Raw genomic sequence first — 25,370 nt, 5'->3', positions numbered from 1 at the left:
TATTCACAAAAGAATACTTTGTATTTATGGTTTTGATGTTGGTGCATTTGATTTTTTACTTCCATTAAGATCTTCTGACATGTTGAACATGAACCTGAAAAACTGCGAGAAACAAATCACAGACACGAGTTTCACGGTATGGACCATATTTGATCTTTAATCTTGACGAGGGGAAAAAAGACATCGCATTTGAAGCCATTTCATGGAAAAGTTATTTACAAGGAGGACTCAGTCCTCACAAACATAGAGAGCACATTAGTAAAAAAACAAAGACACAAGAGTTAAGGATTTGAAGTAATTCTGAACCTTAAAAACATGGTGTTCTGATATCCAAACTATCAAGATAAATATATTTATAATATTTATATTATATTTACAGAATACCTTAAATATACAACGTCCATGTATTCTATAAACAAATATAAATTACTTAGGCACACTGTCTCAAACAATCATGGGAGTGGTTTTCGAAGGCCATCCTCTCGCTGTTTGAACTAGGTTGACCTGAACTTTGACCAAGAAGAATCTGTTTATTCTCACATCATTACTCCATCCAGAGCGGCTCCACTGCTACTAACCTCAGTACTTGTTGGCCAGCGGTTAGGGGTCGTAATGGAAACACTGTTTTCAGCAGGACTCGAAGCTGGATTGATTTACACTGCCCACAGACACAGGTGCAGTCCCAACATGACCTCTTGACCCCGTAACCCGCTCCTTCACAGACTCCTCTTTGCAGATTCCTGTTCGTAGGCCTGGTGGAGCGTCCACCTTATTGCTTACACCTCTTCTCTCCTGTGGCATCTGCAAGGAGGAGGAAGCGAAGGGCGGAGCGAGCTGGAGCTAGAGATGAGCTGGGGATGCAGCGAACGTGTTGACAAGGATGACGTATGTTCCCACACCTTTTTTTTTAAGGTAAACAGTCATATAAGGTTCAGAGACGACAAATAAGAGAGCAGCTACCATATCTACAAAGAATATACAGAACAAGTGAAATATACATGAATGATACAGCCAACTAAACGCACGCAGAGGGGTGGAGGGGAGGAGCGGCCAGCCGGTATGGCCGGGTGGGGCTTGCTATACAGTCAGTCTATAAGTCCGACTCGGGCATGTCCGGCATGTCGGCCATCAAGTAGCCAATACCGTAACGGCCGTTGGGTGCGGTGTCCGCATCAGGGCCTCCGCTGCCGCTCTGCTTGCGGTAGATGCTGTTGCCGGGCATCGGCGAGGGCGCCTCGCTGGGCGACTTGCCTTGGATCAGGCTGGTGTCATCATCCTCCCCCGGCCGGGCGTTCTCCTTGATGATGCGGCCCTTCTTGTAGGAGACGGTGGAAAGGCCGCTGGTGTTCTCGTCGATGATGTTGAAGTAGCGCAGGCCAAAGACCACGGGCACCGGCATGATGGCCATCACCACCAGGGAGATGCAGACTATGATACCCCATGTAGGGAAGCGCAGGGTCTGCTCTTTGGCCTGGAAGACAGACGGGAGAAAAACGGCAAGTGTTACTTCTTTGTTTTCTAGTCTTGAATGCACTTCAAGAAGAATGTCATTCTGTATACTCGGGTAAGGTAAAACCTGGCTACAGGTGACACTTATGAGCTGTTGTGGTGAGCTAAATCTCACTGGACAAATTAAAGAGCACTCTGTGTCCCATTTGGCCTTTGGTCCACTTACTGAAGTGTTTAAAATGACTGGTTTTCTCTTGACGTGATCAAACAGGTGCTTGAATGTCTCTGTGGCAGACTGCACATCCTGTTTATTGTCTGAGGGTTAAAAGACGCCTGAACATGTGTTTATCAGTGAAAACTTAGCCTTTTCCCCCTGTTCTTAGCTACTGCCTCATTTACTTTGAACCCTTTAATTTGCTTTTAACTTGTTCCAGGTTTAGTGCGAGAACCCCCCCCCCCACCCCCATTGATCCCCGGTCCCAGTAGACACAAGCCGGAGACATTTACTCACCTCTTCCTGTATCCAGGCACTGTAGCTGGGCGGCGTCATGGTCAGCTGGATTAAGCTGCTGCATAGGAGGACCAGCAGCAGGATGGGCGTGATGTACTTCCACATGTAGTAGTAGAAACGGTACGGCGTAAAGCCCAGCATGTCCTTCAGGTCTTCAAAGAATCTGAGAGAGTGGCGGCAAGGCGGGGGGGCGAAAACGCAGCAGGAGGTGAGATCAGATGTTTGTGGTAAAGAATTCACAATAGCTTCATATTCATGCTTTATAAACCTGATGGCCTTTATGTTCTGCTTATATGTGCTGCTTTCATGGCTCCTTTTAAATCATTTCATTCAAACAATGTACCCGTTCTGAGGTTAAAAAATAACAGCCTTTTGAAATGGTGGTATTTGGCAGACAAAGCATTTGTGTACTTCTTATAAAATATCCACAGATAAGTATAGATAATTTCTTGTTTTTAATTATTGTTAGAAATAATAGTTGAAACAAAACTTCCAGAAATGCAGAATGCAACTGTTGTCGCAACAGTTTTTTTCCTTTTCCCAATAATGAAAATATATACAACCTGCTCATTTTTACATATGTGATGTGCAATTCCTACAAAGTTCCAACAATATGCAGATGATGATGTTGTGTACTTACTTATCAATCCCGTAGAACCAAGCAATTGCCACGTTCTCCAGTACGACCACTATGAGAAGAGGCAAAGTAGCCGAGTAATCGTCGAACATGGCCACAAAGTAGTTCCCTGAGCGTTGAACAAACAGGAGGCCAATGGAGAAGGCCAACACACAGCATCCCACTGCAGGAGAGGAGCACATTCATCCATAGAAGTTTTATAACGGAATTACTGTACATCTTTATGTCTAGTAAATACTGTAGCTGTACTGTCCCCTGACTTATTGTCATTACATCCCCACTAACACCCAAGTTAAAACTAGAGGAGTGGAGATAAACTGAGCTAAAATGGAGGGTGTTTAAGTAGAGCGGGACCCATTTAAAGCTGCTGGAGTCAAACTACCAGCGGGATGGCCCACATCTGTTCACCGTGGTGTGCAGCAGCCACTGAGTCATGACTATCATTAATCAAACCTGTTTTGTTGTTGCTAATTTCTTTACTTCTACTCCTCTCCATGTGGGAATAGCTCAATTGTGGGGACTTTTATTCTTCTTCTTTGTCTCTTAGTGCAGTTTAAAGGCGTGCTGTATGGCAGGTTAGAGTGTCTAAGCTTTAGTTCATAGATGACTATGGAATCAAGTAGCAGCTGCCCTGCATAAAATAGAAGAACATTATAATATAGACATTTTTCTTTTAAAAAATCCAAAATTATACTTAGAGTTTAATTAATAATATGTGAAATATTATCAGATAACCCATCCATCTTTGAAGACGTAGAAGAGTCTATTTCCTGTTGGAGTTACTTCAAAGACATCCAGGTATTAAGCTACACTAAGCAAACCTCAACATTCAACATACAAGAAGCTTGCACGAGCCTTTTTGCAATCCTGCATCTGCAAGATTTTGCAAGATTTCCTACATTACCGCCTCCATAAATCCATAGGATCACAATCCCTTTGCAGAACACTACAAAATACCTTCAGGCACCATTTTAGAAAGAATGTGGACATTTAATTATTCATCTGATCCTTGCATGAGTTAAAAGAAAGGTCTCTCTCTAACCTGTAAGAAACTCCTTGCGGACTTTGAAAGTGTCTATCAGCGGAGTGAGGATGCCCTCGATGGTGCCGAACATGCTGCCCAGGCCGAGGTTAACCAGCATGAGAAAGAACATGACGGACCAGAAGGGCGAGGCTGGGAAGTGGGTCATGGCCTCTGTGAAGGCAATGAAGGCCAAGCCTGTGCCTTGGACTGCCTGTTAGGAGGAGAGAAGAAGATGAGCCTTTATTTTAGGAAGCTTTTTTACAAAGCAGAGTATGGCATGACTGATTCAACATTTTGGAAAAAATTATTAACTTGTTTTTTTCTGAGAGTTAGCTGAGAAGCTTGATACCACTTGAATGCCTTTACAGTAAATGAATGAAGCTACCACAAGGTTAGCTGGTTAGCTTAGCTTACTGTAACTCCAGGCAGTCACTGCACCCGACCAAGAAACCCCAAAACCTCAAAACCCCCTGCACAACCATAATGTGTTTTTTTTTAACATTTTTATTTTTTTACAGAATTAGCAGTTGAGATAAAATGTGCTCTGTAGTTAGCACTTTGTTACCTTTGGGCAGAAATTGGTTAGCAGTTTCCCTCAGTTTCCAGTCTTTGTGCTAAAAGTCAGCTAAGCTAACCAGCTGCTAGCGGTGGCCTCTCATTTAACCCTCAGCCAACGTTTTTAGTTTCTGCATGTACCTTGTTGAGCTCGTCCTCAATGCTGCAAGATTCCAGTCCCAGTTTCTCGTACTTGTCCTCCTTCACCCCTTTGATGATGTCTATCATCTGATGGTAGTCCTCAGCACTGACCTGACTAACCTGAGTGAGGTTAATGTGGTGGGGGATCAGGCTTTCTTCAATGCCATTCCCCAGCAAAGCCACAATCTTGTTGACGTTCCTAAAAAAAGCAGGAAGAAGTTATTTATAGTTAAACATCAGAAATTCAGATTGTTGGTCAAGAAATTCACTGTTTGCTAAGCCCCACCCCTCTTAGTCACTGTTGCTATGCATGTCAACCTTTCCGATGTAGCGCAGTGCATATGGACGGTGGTGGATTTACCACATGAAATTTTCAGTAATTTTTTAAACAATGGGTCTTTGATTTCAGCCAGAGGCTCCTCATTTCAAGCCAACAACCATCAATTTTACTGCCTGAACTCTGAACTGACAACTGTTGCTAGCTAGCCAAATCGGCTAACATTAGCTTCATGAAGTGTTTTATTTTATGCAACCTGTAACCTTACTACAGTACATGTAGCCATGTTAATTTAAGATGTGTTCCTTGGCCTTACTACTGTAGACAGGGATGATGGGTGATGCCATCCCCCTTGTTAGCAAAATGACCAGAATGCATCAGTTCTACACTGTGTTGTAGCCTATACAATCTATAGAGTAGTGTCTCCTTCATGAACAAAGTAGCAACATGTAGTCCTGGAAGAGCAAGGATCATAGAGACACACTGCTGCCTGTAGTATTCTTATAATATTTCTCTCTATATATGTCTATGCTGCTGAAAATACAACCCCAGACAAACTACAGAGCTACAATTACCATTTGACAGTGAGTTACATTCACACTTGAACTTCTAGAACAGATCTTTGATGGTATACAGGAAATACAGTTGCAGCCTATAAATATCTAAATGTGAGCGGAAGCTTGTATACTCACTGTGTGACACATTTGCCGTTCATTATGTTGGCTTTGAAGCCCAGCACTGCAAACACCACCAGGGTGGCCAGCACTGAGGTGAAGAAGTTGATGAAAGACACCAAGACGGCATCGAAGTGGCAGTTGTTGTCCCGCTTGTTGTAGCTGGAGAAGGCGATGACTCCGCCAAAGCCGAGGCCCAGGGCGAAGAAGACCTGTGTGGCCGCCTCTCGCCACACCTTGGCCTCCAACATGATCTCCAACTGAAAACAACAACACAGGCGGATTAGTCTGGTAACACTCTACATTAAGGGTTATCGTCGCTGAAGGATTAGATTTGTTTTTTGTATAGGTGTATGTTTCAAGGGTGAAAACATGAACAGGAACCTACAAATAAGTGAAAGTAAGAAAATTATCATGCTATCTAAATACTGTAAACACTACACTGCATGACCAAATATGAAGCCCCTGAAGTTACAAAGGATGATCTTTTTTTTTTTGATCATTATCTTGTATGCAGAAAATATTTACAGACATAAAACTAAAAAACGTCTCAGGACTTTGGGGGCTTGTGTCTATATAATATAATAGCTGAGGTAGCAGAAAGCAGAGGTTATGTAATAAACTGTACTTGTAAAGTTCGTTTTGTGATGCTATTTGCTTCTATTTTTTAATTTTAAAAAGGGATGATTTAAGTCAGCAACATATTTGCAGCCCTATGCACAAATTTACAGTTGTAAATATAGTCAATAATATAGTCAATAAACCATGGCAGGTTGCTGGGCAGCAAATTTGAATGGCGCGATGGCCTGATGTTATGCTGTCAATGATGTTTTATTTGAGCTAGTTGGGATATGTTTTACATAATTTTGGCATGTGTTTTATTATAATTCATTATGGTGCAAGTATCTGTGTGTTCTGTGCTTCACCTGGCTGCAAGAAACATTTGCTCAGGGACAGTAAAAGTTAAAGCTGACATTTTCTGTGTGAGTGTATGTCTGCTAAGTTGATTTAAAGATGCATATTCATCCATTATCTCCTGGCGATTATTATAAATTAGTAGCAGTATTTTTTAATAATTAGTTCTGTATTTGTATTTTGCAGACCGTCAGTGTGCCATCTTGCCAAAGGACAGTTGGCATCTTGACAGTTTCCACGTGATAGTTTGCCATTTCAAACTGTTCTGAGCAGAACACACACACACACACACACACACACACACACACACACACACACACACACACACACACACAGAGGTGCGCTTTGATGTCTGCAGGTACACAGAAGATGGTGGCAGAACGTCTCGTTTGAAGTGGAAAGATGTCAGCAGACGAGACTGAGCAGACACACGAGACAGACTCTGCTGTGAACGAGTCTCCGCGAGCTGCTGGTTACATAAAGCCTCGGTAACTCCTGTTTCCATGGTGACATGATTCCACAGCCCGAGGTGCCATTGGCCTGTTGCTGCCGAGGAGCTGGCCTATTACAGCGCAGATGTAATTTTTTGAGTTCAGACACCTTTTTTTTTTTTTTTTTAAACAGTGAGCAGATTCAATTTAATAGTGGCTGCTTGATAAAACAGGAAGCTTTGATGTGCACTCCGAACCACAGGAAATTAAACCACCAGTTCACCCATTTCTCAAACAAACAAACTGATTGCAGCTTTTGAAATGGGAGGATTTGATGTTCTTCTTTGTCAAGTGTGATAGTAAACCTATTAAAAAAGATGTCACCTTGATCAATGGAAAAAAAGAGTAACACGCAATCAAGATATCCCTCCTAATACCTCGCAAAAACTTTTCTTCATCCTTGCTCTGTATTTGTACTTCAGTTCAGAGAAACTATGGCTGAAAACATACATTACCTTGGGCGTGAACATGTGTCGAATTCCGTCCACGGAGCCCTTAAGGAGCAGAGCTCGCACCAGGAAGCAAATCAACACAACGTAGGGAAACAGGGAGCTGAAGTACATCACCTGCAGGCAAAGAAAACACCCTGATGAACCAGCAAACACTTACCAGTCACTCAGCATATTTCATCACGTCTTATCCCCCCTCTGAGTGCCAAACACTGCGTCTTGGAAGACATGAAGCTTTCGGGATGCATGGGTGGAGCATTAATTAGATGCAAAACTTCAAGCAACGCGGACAAAATGTGTTTATAACAATCACATTGTCTTTTACCCAGTGTAGTACAGACTTCTGATGGGTTTCTAGATTACTGAGAAGCATTTCCTGTCTGTCTTCAGAAAACTAAAAATGTGATGTGATCTCACTGCCTGTCTATCTGTATGCAGTGCTCATCATGATGTCACATCTCATCACACATTTTAAACTAGTCTTTTTTGTGCGTCTTTGACAAAGACGATGACTTAATGTACCATGAAAGCTGTGTAGCCAGTACCAGCAGGGGTCCAGGCCAGAACGGGTAGCTGCTGAGCCTGTGCAACTCCCTTTGTCCAATCATCGTGCTAATTAGACAGTGGGCCTCTGGTCTTTTTTTCTCCTCCTCTGTGCAGACGAGGTGATACTCAAAGACTGAGAGGCCTGACTCAGACGCTGCACTGTGACACGTCGGCTTACAGGACGGCCCGTGGGCTGTGGGTGCAGGCACTGGGAGATGGTTTGGGGTTGAGTCATGAGCTAAGTCAGTGACTCAGAGACACTGCGTCTCCTACATGGTGGTCCATATGTTGCTCTGAGGAGGATAGTGTAAAGTCTGGTTTGAGGGGGAAAGTTTGTCCTCCGCCTTTTCTCCTCAGCTCATTCTAAAACCTAAACATGTTCTACCTCCAGGAAATTATACTTGGGATTTTCCTGTTGTGCAGTGATCACGAAGTTGACACTTTTAAAGCTCGGTTTCTAGATGATAAGCACAAATTCACAGTGGTACATCACAGCGTGGAAATACATCTTTTCCTACGAAGTAAACACTGTATACAACTTCAAACCAACACATTCCCCTGAATATAAAGAGAAATGTTAGAATTGTCATGCATTTCTGTGCTCAGTTTTCTACTTTCCTCAGCGGCAGCTCTTGCTGTCCCCTTTCTGATTAAACCTCTCAGCGTTTGGCTCTTGTTTTGGAACACAGTCGTGGCCTTGGTCAGCACAAAGCCAAACAGGCTGCTATTTCGTGCGATAAGCAGATATCTGCTCCTTTGTAACCTCAGTCTTACGTCCAATCGAAAAGGGACTTTCACTGTTGAAGATTATGTGTCATGCCAGATAGCATGTGCTTCTTGCAAAGGTCATGTTCTCAGAACTGCACTGTTATCTCCGTAAACTGGCTTTTCCACGATGACGGACAGATTCTTTAGATTCTTCATACACATGTATCACAGTACAAAAATATTCCATAATTCATTATTTTGCGTATAATTGGCTACTTAGCATGATTTAACTCAAATACTTTAAGCGAACTTCAGCTTGATTTTACCAAATCCACGACAAGCCACCTCTCCTCCTCTCCCGCCCCTCTTTTTGGCCACACTCTTGACAATCAAGCCAAGCCAAAAGAGCGCGTATAACCATGGTAACCAAAGCGGTCTGATCCCTTTCACGCCCACCCACACACCCATACACACACACACAGGGAAATGCAGATCGCTGTAGGGATATTCCTTGGAAAAGGCTTTTGTGAACATGGGTGGAGAGGGCATTAATATTCTTTTGTATCACACAGCGCTGATTAAACTTCAAAGACACTTCAAACTGGCCCCTTCGAGGGAGAGTTCATGCCCATTTCTACTCTGACCAACTCAAAACGCTGTCCAGACACAACGGGTAGCTGGTGGAAGACCATCTGGCTCAAACTGTACAATTAACCAGTAGCTTGGCTGTTCACATAAAAAAAAAACTGCAGGGTTATTTCTTTTTCACAGCAACCTAATATCTACATCTTTATTTTAGGGACTCAGTGGATGGACTTGAACATCCTTTGTGCTAACCCCCAGAACAGCAGTGATTGTGACAATGATTGTGGTTATCAGCGATGTTTCTTGCCAGACAGCAGCAGCATGTGGCAGACGGGGGGGAAATGAGACTGTCTAGTGCTGCAAAACCATTGTAGCATCCATCTTGTTTTGTCTGCGGCTGTTGTGGCGAACGCAGCGCAGAATACGAGCGCTCGGTGCAGCCAAGCACGCAGCAGACACCTGTCGGGATAAGACTTGAGCTCAGGACAATGCCTGCATCCAAGGCGGGGAAAGCCATTTAGCTGGTGCCGGACTAATCTTTGCAACCAATCTTAACCTGAAATTTCACTGGATGCAACGTGAATTTAGCAGTCACTTTCTACTTGTCACCTACAGTGATGTTTGACATCTTCAAAGCTACATAATTTTTAGCCAATTTGGGGCACAACGGCACTAAAGCAAGAACTGTTATAGCTAATGTTAGGTTAGCAAGCGACTGCTGAATTTACACAGAGCAAAATGAGCATCCCGTTGGAGTCATATTTTTTGATACCTGATAAATACACTTCCTTTCAACTCTGGTTTGGTCTCCACCGACTCCTGGGATAAATATGTGGGCCTTTAGCCACTAGAAGTTCCACTTTCTTTCGGTTTGTCTGAGCTTTTCAGCAGCTGCAGTTAATGATTGCAGCTGAGAGGGAACCATACAGTAAATGTACTGCAAACATTAACTAATGTGCTAAAAGAGGCTAAAATGCACAACAGCGCTGCAGAGCTGGATGCTATTTCTCATTCCACTGAGTTAAGTTCATCCAAATTCTGTAAGACCTTCCTGTATTGTGGACAGAAAATGTGACCGTTGAGATATACTGTATGCACTGTGACCCCAGGCTTTGTTTTAACCCAGCCCAGGCCGGGCGTAAGAAGCAAGGATAATACCAGAATCAAATGACTTCCCCATCAAAGCTTACTCTGGGAAGATTAAAACGTGTGAGCATTTTTTCAATTAGCGCCAGCTTGCCTGTGACCTTGGAAGTACACCGGCTAATGCTTGTCACATGATGTGAGAAAGTGTGGCATGATAAAGATCACCTGTAAAAAGAGTAAAAAAGAGAGGAGCGGGGGTGAGTTTGCAAGCAAACGGCAACCTTTAGCCAGTGGGCTAATCCTTCCGGAAGCAAGTCACGCTGCTGTCGGCTTTGCTACGCTAAGATAAAATAAGCTTATCCAGAAATCCCACGCAAGATCACATGAGCTCGCGGGGTCATATCTGACACTGAATCATTAAAAAAATTCGTCAAGTCACATTACAGCAGTCACTTAGCGGTGCCGTTAGACCTGGCATCGATACAGTTTGCACTCTCCAAGCCTCTGCCTTAAAGTGAGCTAAGTATGTGTGAGAGGATTTTCCAAAACACTTGGCAAGAAGTGGCCTTTTGTTTCTGTCACTATTCCCCAGTTTCCAGCATATAAATGTTATATTTGAGTAGTTATATAGGCCAAGCTGCTAGGATTGCAGAGCAGCTGCACTGAGACATTTCCTCTGTTCTCATCCTCTCTTCCTTCCAAAAGGAAGGGTGTGAACCCGAAGACGGAAGAGAACAAGGGCTGCAGAAGCTACAGAGAAAACAAAAAGAGCTAACAGAGAACCAAATCCTTCTCACCTTCCCAGAGGACTGGATGCCCTTGATCATGGCGAGGCAAACTATAGACCAGGCCGCCAGCAGGCACACGGTCATCTTCCAGTTGAGTCCTCCACCCTCAGAGATGCTGTCGGAGATGTTGAGGGCCTCGCGGTACCAGTAGTAGGTGGTGGCCGAGCTCTTCTCACACTCCGGCACCACATCTGTGGACAGAATGATAGGCGTTACAGCCCAACCGCTTTATTAGAACTCGCGCTATGAAAGCATTCAAGCCTTCTAAAGGGGGTTAAAAGTCAGACTGGGTCACGATCCCAGTCTTCACGTGTCTGACTGTGTCTTACATGTACTGGTCTTGTTCTTGACGAGGGGACACTCATGCCATGGCAGAGGCTGCTGGAAGGACTGGGAGAAATAGAAGAGGCTCCAGCTGATGATGACATTGTAGTAGAGAGCCACGAAGAAGCACACCTACGGGCGGGAGAGGCGAGGTCAGGTCAGACACACAAAGCCAGCTTATTCTAAATCAGCTCTCAAGACGTATAAATCATGCCAAACACGGCACTGGTGTGCATGCATTCAGCTGATTTTTCTCCGACAACAACCGCTTTATTCAAGCATCCATGAGTGACCAATGTGCAAACAGGCGGTGCTGCTGCAGCTGGAAACATAAACGACATCACTTCCTGTATCCCAGAAATTGCTATACAGTGGTTTCAGGTTGCAAATAGGTTGTATTATTTTAAATAAACATTATATGTTACAAAAAAAATGCTTTATTTTAAAGTGAAGTATCAAACTGTCTTTGACTCAAAAGTACTTAAAGTCAAAATTCTTTCTACTTATTTTTTAATAATGCATGATTTATTTCTAGTCTTTAATGTTTTCATGATAGATATGTTGTCTAATTTAAAAATTTTACTTATATTTCAATCATTCAGTGATGCTGTTAACAAGCAAAGTGCTATTATTGCTGTCTGTAACATCGTAATTTCCCCGTCAATAAAAATTTATATCTTATCTTATTTTATCTTATCTAACAAATCTTTATACTTCGGCTACACTTTCACTTTAGTGTACGTCATAAAAGTGTTGATGTGGGCCTCCGTGTCAGACTCACCACACAGCTGGCGAAGCCGATGCCCCCCAGTCGAGGGCTGATGTAGTTCCACACCCCGATGCTGCCCCTGCGGATCCGCTGTCCCACGGCGAGCTCCAGGAAGAACAGCGGGATGCCAATCAGTATCAGCAGGATGAGATAGGGCACCAGGTACGCTCCTGTCAGTCAAAAAAGTGCAGGCAGCAAGTTAAATGAACGCAAGGAAGGGAAACTGTGGCATCAGATAACTGTGAGGTGACACCGTTTCAGTTCCTGAGAGCACATGGCACCACACACACACACACACACACACACACACACACACCCCGGCTTGTTTTCTGCCACATGGTTTCCACCTGCAAACACAGCAGCTGCCTAAACTTTAACTATACCTCTACCTAATGTCCCCCCGATGGTGACACATTCGCCTGAAAGCACATAAATACACACAGCAGCCTCTATCTGTCTCATTATCTCCCGAACGCACACGCGCAAATTACTACACACACATCTGCTGAGCTGCATCTGTGTGTCTCCACCTAATACGTCCCCCATGGTGTGTGGCGCAATCAAATAATTCTGGAAACCAGGGAAGACAGTGAAGTCTACAATTACCTAAATTACAGTGGGATTACCTCGAGGCCCGCTGAAAGACGGCATTCTTCTCTAGAATTAAGGATTCGGGGTGAATGACTAACATTAAAACAGGCTGCGGTGCAGTGGAACGCAGGGGGGCACGTCTCTTGTGACGGTGCTCGTGAGCAGGAGCAGGAGGCACATGATGCCTTGAAATGGCTGCTGGTGAGATGTGTTCATGGGCACAGATTTTTGAATAATGTGCCTTTTATTTTCCTTTCCTCACGTGAGATGAAAGCACCTGCGTGAGCTCAAACTTCTCTCACAGTTAGGTAATTTCAGAACTGCACGAGCGCTGACGGAAAAACCGGCCGACCTTTTCTCGAAGACGCACTTTTTGAAGTTACACTTGTGGCCCAATGCCAGCGATGCTCGACGTGAAGGTCTGAAAATCCCCCTTTGTGACAACGTTTTCTTCCTCTCGCAGGCTAAACCACAGTGCAAATGAGTCATTAAAGGCAGCGTCAAAACTTCCGCCATTGGGTGTATTGTTTTTAGGATCAGATTCATCCCTGCTTCAACAGAGTTTATTGTTTCACGTGGCAGGACGTTCGTTCACATCCTTTCCTGAGTCCTGCTGTCCCTCCCAGGTTTGACTTGGAAGGGAGTGGTCACGGACGGGAAGTAAATGTGTGTGTGTGTGTGTATCTGTTGTTTTAAGCGTGTGTGTTTGTGTATGTACAGTATACTAGCTGGTTTCTAATATTAAAACATCTAATTCTGGTCCACAGAGTACACAGCTCGTTCTGGGAGGAGGCTTTGACATCAGCCAGCTTCAAAAAGCCCTCTGGCTTCCATTGTCTTTTAAAACCCTCGACAGTCGCTCTGGGACACTTTGATGGCACTTTGTTGAGAAAGCAAACAGCGTGATAAGAGTGCATTTCATCTTTTCTTAAAATACTTTCACAGTTTTCCTCACTTGTGTTAAATAAAGGTGAAACAGCTGGTTTATCCAGTCTAGGCATCGTTCACATGAGTCGCATTTCCGCGTTTGTTCGGTTTCTTTTTTTGCGGCGCCACATGCACAGCATTCAGGGCGTGGATAGATTGAATCCACGTAATGAGTCAACATATCAACGCAACCTTTAACGCTATGTGTGAGTGGATTTATTGTGGGATGGAGGAGAAATGAACTGAGAAACAAACCACAGGAGGACGCCCGGAGGTTTCCGTTACCGAGCTACGCTGAGCATCCGTGTTTCTGAAATATTTGACTTTCTGGATCGATTCCCAGATGCAAGCTCGGGCACTGACAGTCAACACATGAAAAATGATAATGCACACACTGCCAATAGTTGGAACAACCTCTGTAAAGGGCCGGGCTGACAGAGGCACACCTCTTCAGCTTGTGACTGCAGGTGTTATTTCTGTCCTAATGTAACACCGGAGCAAAATGGCGCTCGGGTTATTAGAGGTGACGATACAAAATTAAAGGAGCGTCTACGGCAGCGCTAGCAGGCTGCATGGTGCTTTAAGCTAAATGCTAATGCTAACATGTTTTTACACTTTAAGAGCAGCTTGCTAATATTTGGTAACTTGCACTAAACCCCAAGTACATCTGAGGATGATGGGAGTATATCACCAGTTTTTCATTTATCAAAAAATTAAAGCTTTGACCTGATGATGGCGCTAGTGACAGCCATAAACCCTGTTAAATGATTCAATCTTGCAGTATTTGATAAGTTTTGATAATTGGTGCAACAGCTTCAAATCAGAGCCAAAATCCATAACCAGTTAGTTTACTGATCATTATCTGACCAGCAGAAAATGAACCAGCATCTACGTTTACGACCGACTGATTTCGTTGCTGTTCAGTTGTGGTTCTGAAATGTGAAGATTTGATGTTTTTCCTGCCATGTGGATCAGAAAAAACATCAGTTTGAATAACTTTAAGGTTTTGGGGGATTTAAATTGGCATTTTTTTGTGACTTTCTGATCGTTTACAGACAGAGTGATTAATGGAGAAAGTGATCGACACATTAATCGACAGTGAAAACAATCATTGGAACCACTGCAGCACTCAGAGAACAAAAGGCCCCCCCTGTACTCCACACAGCCTTAAAAGGAAATTTATGTAAGTAGATGAAAGGCAATGCTGTGCGTACTCGTGTACGAACACGGCACGTGATACACGTATAGGTTCCTGGTGTGGGTGGATGAAAGATGCAGATAAAGTACACAAACGCGCACACACACACACACACACACACACACACACACACACACACACACACACACACACAGACCGGCCACATTTTAATCTAATTATTTGAGCACAGCAGGGTGACCAGACCTGTTTAAAACAGACCTGAAAACATGACACGGTCCACAGAGAGGTCGTGATTTGAGCTGAAACCCCCGCCCCCCCTACACACACACACACACACACACACAGAGAGAGAGAGAGAGAGAGAGAGAGAGAGAGAGATACTAACAGATGGCTCTTATGCAAATTCTGTACAAGAACTCACTTGTAAGAACATGTATGGGTGTACACACACACACACACACACACACTCATCACCACCTCACCATATTTAACTGGATATGATGTGAAGACCTTATATTGAACTTTCCCTTCAGTGGACTGATTTCATACACTTTCTAAATCCATTTTGGTCATTCACAATTTTCTCAAGAAAAAATATGATGGTGTGTGTCACACCACTGAAATGGCCGATCACACAATAATGTGCAAACAAAGCAAGCTTCATGTTCACATTCAAAAACCATTGCTGCACAGGTCCACATGGTTGAAAATATGTATTGCAAAGATAATATTTCACAATATTATAAGTATATATACAGTATGTATATGGATATCACATGATGGTCAATCCATGCCAATTCACTTACATAATAACCCTACTGATAGTTCATTACAATTAATGTTATTATTAATCATATTATCACGATACCACTGAAAGTCCAACTCTACTGAATACCACATATGTTCCTAAACTTGCAGTTATACTACGATAATATTTTTAGCAAGAAGGAGAAGTCAAGAGGTGGCAGATCATAAATACTGCGTTCAAAGAACCTCTTCGTCTGCCTCCCTTTGGGAGAGCGGAAAGGTTCCCTTGTTGCTGGGTTGCATTCTTGTGTGTTTATGAAACTGAAAACGTATAAATAAAATATTTAAAAAAAAAAAAAAAAGAACCTCTTCCACATACGGCCGCTGAAAGACTCGGGACTCCCTCTTACATTTTCTTAACTGAGCTTCCTTTGTTTTCCTTACATGTGACGGGTATTTTGCGGACCTTTCCTTGTCTTTTTAGAGAGTTCGACTGTAACAGGAACCATTGCTGTTGTGGTTCAGTGAAGCCACAGGCAGGGCTCGAGACAACCAAAGAAAATCTTGGTGTACCGAAATTCTACCATCTCTTCAACCATTAGTTTGGTCAATTAGAGGAAAAAGTGTGCATGTTATCGCAGGACTGCTGATAAATTCATTAAAAAAAGCTCTACTGTGGCGGTGATGCACCTGCCTCTGTCTGCCCGTAGCCACCACTCTGTAGTGTCGCTCAATGTCCCGCCCACAGCACTGTCTGATTGGTTACACGTCACGAGTAATAGCCTATCAACAATTGAGCTGCTCCAGTTAGTGAGTGTGACTGTGTCTTAATCCAGTGGATTAAGAAATGCTTTTTTCTTTATGAAAGTTACACCAGCGATTGTCTGAACAGTGAGAATTTGGACGGGTGCATATCGGCCAACCGATTCAGCCCTGCCCACAGGCACAGTGACTCAAAGGCTATTCAAGTAAACATGACTTGGATTAAGAGTTTCTATCCCGTCTGACAACCTGTCTCAGACGGTTTCATTTAATCAGCTTTCTTCAGTCAATGGCTGCACATAATCTCCAGGTGGGAAGTGCAACACCTTGTCACCTTCCCTGGACACACACACACACACACACACACACACACATTAGAGTACAACCCCTGCAGCGAGGCCTCACCATAACGCTTTGGGGACAAGCTGCACATCCGCTCATTTCAAGGAAATGTGGAAAATGTGGTTTTGATTGTAGCACATCATGCTGCACGCCGACAGCAGCGTTATGAGGTGATGTATTTGCTTTGGATGTTGTTTGTTCCTTGAAATGTTGCAGACACATGACTCTCGTGTCCATCCTGAAGGTCAGGTGTTCACAGACGAGTACAAACGCATGGCGCAGAAAATACCTGATCCGAGATCTGCATCTCATGTCGAATCATGATGAGTCTTTTTAATGTTGTGACCTGATGCTGTATTTTCGGTTCGGTTGATCTCTCTTTTTTAACACAGCGCTTCCAGACGTACACATTCACCGTGCACTTGCACTGTGAATGCAGCATCATAAGAAAAGCTCCACGGTCATCTTGTGACCTGCATGCGAGCTGTTTTCAGAACAGCAAGAAGTGAAAAGAGGAAGACTCTACAACAAAACGTCTGGTATCTGAGATGATGGAAATCCAATTGCACATGTTTCTGTGCAGTTAATAAAGTTAAAAAAAACAGTAATGCACCACAACACAGGGATAGGAGTGAATCACACCAATCATTTTTTTATGCTTGTTTGTGATCTGTAATAACATTTCTAACAGAGATGTGCCCAACTAGAAATACTAGAAACATAGTCACATTATTTTGCACTTTTTTCAGTGTTTCCCGCGAGATCCTGATTTTTTAATGTCATGTTCTAACATTTTGTGCTCAGTTTATTAACAGTTTATTAAATGTGAAATGCTTGTAGCATTTGCAAGCATATTCTAATGTTCATTTGGTCCTTTTTTTCTGACTCAATGGTCAAAAATTCTATTGGTGATTACATTGTACTTACCAAGTTAAATGCTGAGATCTGAAAATGTTGCAACATTGCTAAAAAAAAGACGCCCAAACAAGTTTTCACAAATCTCCACATTAGCCAGACTTATTTGGGAGAAAAAAACGTTCATGCTAAGTGTCAGTTTACAAACTTCCTGGTGCAATTTTGATCTGCTCTTCTTGCTGTAGTTGTAGTTACCATTATTACCCCCATTTTGGGTGCGCCCACATTTTGGTTTTGTTCTTAATGCTTGTGTTTGTTGCCCTGCTGGAGCTGGTGCAGTTCCAGATAGCAGCAATTAGTAAAATGTTACCCAAACTTGTACATACTTCGAGCCAGAACTGTGAAAATAACACCCATAGTAGTAGTAGTAAGTACTGTTAACCCTCAATATTGAGATTATTTCTTTTGACTATCACCATGGTAATGCTTTTCCATATTGTCCACTCCTACTGTGCATGTGGTTGCCCACAGAGGAACAGCGAGGACTGCTGACGGTAACTCACCCCCTCCGTTCTTCTGACACAGGTAGGGGAATCTCCAGACATTGCCCAGGCCTACAGAGAAGCCAACCTGGGCCAGGATGTACTGGAGCTTGCTGTTCCAGGCCGGGCGTTCCTCCTCCTCGCCGTCCGAGCCCCCTTCCTCCACATCGCACTCTTTCCCGTCCCCTTCATGGTTGTTGACGATCAGCGAGCTCTTCTTGAAGGAATCGTCACAGGCGTCCTCGTTGGAAAGCAGGTCTTTGACAGACTCTGTGACATCGTCGTCAAGCTCTCTCTTGACGGCCTTGCTGTTTTTGGGCATTTGATAAAGCAAACAAGGGCGAGGGGTGGAACGTCTTTTTGGTTGGCGGGCTGGAAGGGCGAAGCCGGCGTCTGTGAAAAGTCACTGTTTGAACTTTGACTGTGCAAAGCTGCGAGCTGGAAGGGTTTTTTGGGGGGTTCAAGGGCCCGTTGGGTCTGAAACAGTTTGTGGAGGATTGAGTGATAATAAGGTGATTTATTTCTTCATTATCACCGAATGTCTGTGGGAAAGAAGAGGAAAGATTGCAGTGAGTAAACAGCCAATAAAAGCGAGAGGCTGTGTCCTCATTTGTCACCGATGAGCTGCTGCTAAGAGTCTAGTCATCAGTGTCAATGTGAGTGTGGATTTACCCTGAATGAACTTTGTTTAACCAAAACCTGCTAACAGATGAAGGTGAGGACAGGCTTTTTACAGGGAAGTGAATTATTCACACAAAGCAAGTAAAGTGTCATGAAGAAATTAAACAGTAACTGAACAACCAGGACAGCAAAGTGTTGCAGCGTGATTTCAGCCACACACATCACACACTCACTCACAGAAAATAATTCCCAACTTTACACCCCGACTTATCACACCATCTTATCTGACCGTGAATAAGTCCATACAGAGAATTATTGCTTTATCCAGAGGATTTCTCACATGGAGATCACATGGCTGACAGGGGCAGCAGGACCTATGAATGAGGATCATCTTGCTGGGAGTCACTGTTCTAACAAAGACCCTGGGACATGAGCCTGGTTGTGACTGGGACAGTGACAGGTCCAGGTATGGAGACGATCATGTTTCCAACCCTCTGAATAATTGAAAGGAGGAGACCATTTGCATACGAACCCAAACATTCCTATTCTGCCCTGCTCTCGGATGGGGAAAGCCCTCACGTATGAAAGGACATCAACTTCCAAAATAATGCTCCGAATAGGTTCAACTCCCCTATGTGTCTCTTACTGTGCGTAAAAGACGCAATCATCATTCAATCACATTTATGCCATGAGTTTACTATAATTAGGATGGGAAAGATTCAAGGGTGTGGACACCGTCCGCCCAGAGGCGCGTAAACGTGCGCAACATGCCTGTCTTTTACATTTCAGCATCCTGGGGTGTCTCGGTTTTGCATTTCACGCGTTTTTAACCTTAAATATTTTCAGAAATAGCGCATCACGCGCGCAAAAACATCCCGCAAAATGTTTCTACGCGACCACGCTGCGGAAATACGACATGCCTCTTTCACCAACCACAGGATTAAGCGATTAATAGATTTCCTTTACCGCTCCCAGATTAGCCTGGTTTGTGCGAGGCAAAGGCCGTCGTTTCATAATCCAGCGAACGCAACACAGCAGCCAAAAGGACCGCGGATGCTGAGTAACCTTCACTGCAGCTATTATGGAGGCTGTGATGGGAAATGGCATCGCGGTAATTGTAAGAAAACGAGGCTGAGGATGACTGAGCGCACAAAGACAAAAAGGCTTTTTTTTCCTGTCTGCACATGACTCAGGAGTGATGAGTCAAAAAGGGTCGATCGTTTACAATGAGAACAACGCGGATTGAGCAAGAGATGAAAATGAAATTAAAAAAAATAAATAACCCCGCCGGTGCCATGTGGCTCGTGGTTCAGCTCGGGTACAATCTGTTCCCTGAGGAATGCGTATAAATGAATGTGCGCTCTCCCGCCCGGCCTTCATGTCATCCATGTGAAGTGTTTCATCATTCACTGGCCAGCCACATCATGCGCACTGGTACCTCAGTCCGCCTCTCTCTCACACACACACACACACCACGCCATGCCTTTATAATTAGCCTCATAACCCCAGTGAGGATGCTGCGGAGGGTACTCACCGGCGTGGAATAACAGCGGTCCTTTCCTGAAATGATGCGTCTCAAGGAATGAAATTGTGAGAGCACATGCACGGGGCAGACATTATCACTTGCTTCTTTGTAAACCAGTCCGGCCGGTGTGCGGCTCCAGACGCGGAGCTCTGACTTCTTTAGAGCTCAGCCAGAAGCACGCCGCGCTTCGAGGGGGGTTCAGCCTTCAACACACCTATGACGGATCATTTTTCTCCTTTTACCCATCCTATATCACACTGCATTGAACTAATAAAACACTATAATATAACACTGGATGTTGTATGTGTTAAAATAATTAAGATTTAAGTTTAATTTAGCGCCTTTGTTTTCTGCAACCACCCCGTAGTTCTACTTGGTACGTTCCACTACTACACGGAAAAGGGGCTGGCTCACGGTTGAATGCAATGTGCCTCTGTTTATAAACGCTCATTTCCTTCACTGGGTAGCTATTAATTTGGACATTACAGCGATTATTTTCATTCTGTCTTATTTATATCGGAACACAGACTGTATTTAGGATTTTAACACAATCAAAAGAGGTTTTAGTCGAGGACGGCATCCACCTGCGCAACCTTCCAAGTTATTGCAAAAATATTAAACAAACGAAAAAAAAAAGAACATACAGCCAAGACGACACCGAAATCCAATTTGCATAAAAAAAACACTCACAAATATTCCTTGTTATTATTCCTATACATCGGCCGGTTTATTTGAAACATATTTAGATAACACAACAGTCTATTACAATACATGAACATTTTAAATGAATATAATAAATATTCTGTCTAATTCTTTGTGTGCTAAACTGTCACCAGACCAATTACATACAGTGAGGATCTTGTGCTGTCTGGACAATACAGCATACACAGTATACTGACACACAGTGCTACCGTAATAAGCAGAAGTATGAACATAGTTAAGACAATATAAATCAAAAAGCATTGCTGAAGCACAAATAATACAACTAATAGGCCTGACTGTTAAATGTTTTTATTAAACACTAAGAGCAACTTAGGAAGGACATCTGACACAGTAATAAAATTTATTTGTATAGCACCTTTCATACATTACAAACATGATAAATCTTAAGTAAAAGAAGTAACACATAGACCTACTACATGTCTGTGATCTGTAACACAGACTGGAGCACATTTTCCTTGATTAAATGCTAATAATGAAATACTCGCATCCTACCTAACTGAACTGTGCAGTTGTATTGATGTGCCTTTGCTTCAGGCTGTGGAAACTTGGACAGTAGTGGAGTAACCTAATAATAATATTACAGTATTATCTTATATAATGAAATAGCATTAACAGGCTGAATTGTCTGCATAATGAATACTTTTAACTAAATTTTGTTGATAAAACTTCAGTTGGAATATTTTTACATCATGGTATCATTACACTTACTAGACCAAAGCATCTGAATGCATCTTTCACCAATGCGGTTGGACTAATGTTGAAATATAACAGCACGATAAGATCCATAAAATACAATTAACTCTTGAGAACCAAAACCAGTGTTGTAGCTGGTTTGATTGTTCTGCTGATGTCTGACTTTCGACATGATAAATACTGAATATTTTGCTTATATGATCGAGTCTAGATGATAGAGACTGTGAATCTGTTAAAATCTTATGAACATTTAGATTATGTGACAGTACCACAAACAGGACCATCTTTTATTTTATTTTATTTTCTTCGGGGTGTGAAAAGTTCTGACTGTTCAGCACAGACAGGCTTTGGTTGAGAGTTTCGACAGTTAAAAGCAAGGCCAAGGCTCAACTATGTGGTGAGGGAGTTTGATGCAGTAAAGTGAGACAACTAAAACCTCAGTGAGGCATTGCATGACTCAAAAAACTGAAAGTGGGTCGTAGGGGGGAGCTGAAAAGTGCCCTCATCCACTGTGCCATCGCATCACAGTTTCAGGGTCAGACTTCTGTGCCGCCTTCACATGATCCTTCTGAAATGGAAAACTTAACTTCACTTTCTGTGCATATGTGGGACACGTGCTGTCATTCTGTGGTAATTCGACCAAAATGTAAGATCAGCTGATCATCATCAGTGTTCCCTTCTGGCTTTAAAGTACCACTGTTTGTCTAAAGAGCTTTATTATCTGGTTAACTGTTTTTAAAATCCTTGAGAACAGCAACTTGCATCTCTGTAAATTTAATCGGTTGCCGGTAAAAAGGCAGTTATCATATAACTGTTATAAAACCAAACATCCCAGACTTAAAGACTGGACGGGCAAAGACAGCAGAAAAGAAATGTATATCGAACAAAACCCCAAAAACAGTTTGTCAACATCCTGCTTCCGGTTTTCTCTGAACAGCTGTGCTTGAATATTCCGGCTAACTCTCTGGGACGGAATTCATGCGAGTCCACATTGGAAAGGGGAGAACAAAACCACCCATGAGTCTGTCCTGAGTTGCCCCAGCGCCTGGTATGATACCCACCCCCAGCGTTTCAGGTGCGTCAAGGACATCATCACAGAAATCTCTCAGTAGTGAACAGGAGGTCTTTTGCCAAGCCAAAATGTGTGTGTGTATTTGATCCTCACACAAATCCTCTTACTTCCAGTTCATATGCTTTATAGCTGCTCTTGACAGCTCTGCTCTGCTGGAGGATGAAGAGTATCTCAGCCACTGTGCTGTATATCTCTTGACTCCTGACATGAACGCAGCCCGTCGTCCTCGTTTTACAAAATGTCCAAGATATTGCCTGCTCACAGCAGTTCCTCTCTGCAGAAGCTCAGCGAGTGCAGCCTAAGTGGCCGACGTATTGATTGCTGCTAATAGCCTCCATCTCATCAGCAGGGCAGCACAGAGACCCTGAGAGCAGTGAAAGAAAACCAATGCTCATGTTAATTCTGGTAGTGCATGTATATTTTGTTCGGCTGATGACACTGTAGTGTACTTATAAATTATTTAGCTACCTGCCAGCACCTATTCAAAAAATGCTATCGTTGTATAATCACCATCTGCTCAGAGAGGCACCAAACTATGTGTTTAGGTTCAGGCAACAAAAGCACCTGGTTAGATTTAAACAATGATCACAGTAACTTAAGTTACATTATGTAAGCTAAAATAATGCTCCTGAACAGCGGTCTCCAAGGTGACCCATCCATCCACGCCACCTCCTACATATACAGAGTTTCTCCACCACGTCACCTGACCTCCTCCTTTGATACCCTCATAATTACTAGAGCCCCCCATCCCCAGCCCCTTTCAAAGTCTCTTTGTGCACATCACCTCCTATGGTTGGTTTCCAGTTTGTAACACAGTATGTGTCAATGTCTGCATGTTGTGAAAGATGTGTTCAGACAACCTTTATGAGCTAAGTAAGAGATAACAAGACTAAGAGTCAAGAACAACGCAGCTGTGGAGGAAAAGTCAGCTGGACCATGAATGTCTGCACAAAATGTTTTGCTTGTTGAGATATTTCAGTCTGGACCAAAGAGGTGAGCTGACAGACGGCATCATCCTGAGAATCATGCAGGTGGAGCGGCTAAAAATATCAATCTGCTTACTTTATTAATCACCACATTTAGCATGACTTTCCTCGACACTGCTTAAAGGTGAATGCTGTTAAAAACATGGACTCAAGTGACGAAATGAAAAAAAAACCTTCACATTTCAATGAAACCATCGTCGTTTCACAAGGCGAGGAAAAAGGAAATGAAAGAGGATGTTCAAATTTCAAGGTGTCACAACAGAGTCTATCAGCACCAAGAGTCAGAGAGAATACTCAGAACTAGCAGCTGATCCTGACAAGCCTGGGTTACCTCACTGGGAACTGGATGCCGTGGGTGTGTGGCATCATGTTTCATGGTGATTGTGAGTGATTTAAGGTTTTTTTGTGGTCAAGGATTTTGTCAAGTCATACGGTAGCGACTGAGAAGAGCAGTCAGCGGCTTCGGCCAATAGGATAGCAGTAGCTAAAGGTGATTATGATCATTTCTCAATGGCAGAGTGGCGTCAGAGGCAGAAAACGGTTTACAGCTCAATTTATGGAGCCGAAGAAGAACCAGGTCTCTGATGGGTCAGAATGAGGCCTGAATGTCTCGTGCTCACGGGGCTGCGGTGCTGACCATGAACCTCAACCTCCCTGGTTCCCATCTGCCACCTTTTGTTGTATTTAATCCCCCATCTCTTTCACCTCACTTCCTGTTATCTGTTGACTGTCTATTAAGACATTTATAAGATACACTGCCCCCATCTTTCATTTACTTGAACTACATATAAAAAGGTTTGAGTCCAGTCTAATGATGATGTTTACGCCTCTGCGCTGGTGATAGGAGATGTTTTGCCTTTCCGTCACACTCTCAGGCACAAATGTTCGCTTGGACTCAAGGATGAGCTGATTAGATTTTGGTGTGGTCAAAGGTCAAAGGTCAAGGTCGCTGTGACCTCACAAAGCATGTTCTTGGGTAAGTCATGATGACAAAGCTTCACACAAATGTCTCAGAGGACAAAATGATGACGTGAAGACATTTAGCATCCAAAAGGTCAAAGATCAGCTTCATTGGGACACCTTAACGTTGTGCAGAAACACTTTTCTGGCCATTATCCAACTCCATAACTCAGGAACAGAAGGGAGATCGTGACTATATTTCACATGTGCTCAGAAACTGAACTAGTGACGCTAATCTTGGGCGTCCACCTTGAAATTGTGCTGATTGTATAGATCTTCTGTGCTGTCTGGTTGAAGATGTGCGTGGATCGTCCACATTTTACAGTTTGAAGCTTCTTTGCAGAAACACCCATATTTGAAGCATTGTAGTCCACAACAAGCTCACTGGCTCTGCTGATACTGAGCATCAGGTGCTGTTGCACCATGTGATCAAGCTCTCCATCAGTCCTCTGTTCTCCTCTGGAAAAATGGCCTCTGAGTGACGACAGCATGTTTGTCACTGGGAATTATTCACTGGAATCATGCATGTTAATATACCAGATAATACACGTAATACCTTCTATTAAAACTGCAACTTGAGGTGGTAAGTCTAGTTTTTATGACTTATGACTTTATAAACAAAAAATAACTGCTGAAGCTCAGTTTAAACTGCGAGCAGTAAATAGTATGAGCTGGGGCTCCATGTACTGCAGCAAAAAGTAGCTAATAAGTGTCACTGATAAGAAAGGTGACAATAGTGTGCTGCGCTGATGATGAATGATGTTGCATCACATCATCATATCTATCATCTTCTTGAATGAACAGCACGGGATGTGGATCGATTGAGCGGAGCAGCTGCTGATCTCTCGGCCTCTTTGTGTCTGTCGTCTGCAGACCAGCTGAGCGGTTCCACTCACAGAAGAAATATTTGAAATCAGTGAGCTTACGGTCTCTTGT

At 43.2% G+C, this 25,370-nt stretch overlaps 1 protein-coding gene across 1 annotated transcript; it reads right to left on the bottom strand.

Moving 5' to 3' along the window:
* Positions 1-135: 135 nt before the first annotated feature.
* On the bottom strand, positions 136-20,130 carry slc6a15 (solute carrier family 6 member 15). The gene is made up of 12 exons (XM_041938984.1): positions 20,010-20,130; positions 17,876-18,396; positions 11,942-12,099; positions 11,166-11,292; positions 10,846-11,027; positions 7,130-7,240; positions 5,287-5,528; positions 4,318-4,516; positions 3,640-3,832; positions 2,601-2,760; positions 1,961-2,123; positions 136-1,471 (listed from the first exon to the last, which is right to left on the bottom strand). Exons 2-12 carry the CDS (start codon positions 18,174-18,176, stop codon positions 1,091-1,093), a joined length of 2,217 nt encoding a protein of 738 aa, XP_041794918.1. The 5' UTR covers positions 18,177-18,396; positions 20,010-20,130; the 3' UTR covers positions 136-1,090.
* Positions 20,131-25,370: the final 5,240 nt, after the last annotated feature.

The sequence above is a fragment of the Chelmon rostratus genome, chromosome 6 (assembly GCF_017976325.1).
Source record: "Chelmon rostratus isolate fCheRos1 chromosome 6, fCheRos1.pri, whole genome shotgun sequence".
NCBI lineage: Eukaryota > Metazoa > Chordata > Actinopteri > Chaetodontiformes > Chaetodontidae > Chelmon > Chelmon rostratus.
This window is presented reverse-complemented; position numbering and strand designations above follow the sequence as displayed.

Bases quoted from the DNA above. Each gene is read 5' to 3' on its own strand.
- slc6a15 (XM_041938984.1), bottom strand. From the start codon at position 18,176: ATGCCCAAAAACAGCAAGGCCGTCAAGAGAGAGCTTGACGACGATGTC. The intron at 2,124-2,600 runs GTAAGTACACAA...CCACTCTCTCAG, and splicing joins TGGTTCTACGGGATTGATAA to ATTCTTTGAAGACCTGAAGG. The intron at 1,472-1,960 runs GTGAGTAAATGT...TCTGTCTTCCAG, and splicing joins GTGCCTGGATACAGGAAGAG to GCCAAAGAGCAGACCCTGCG.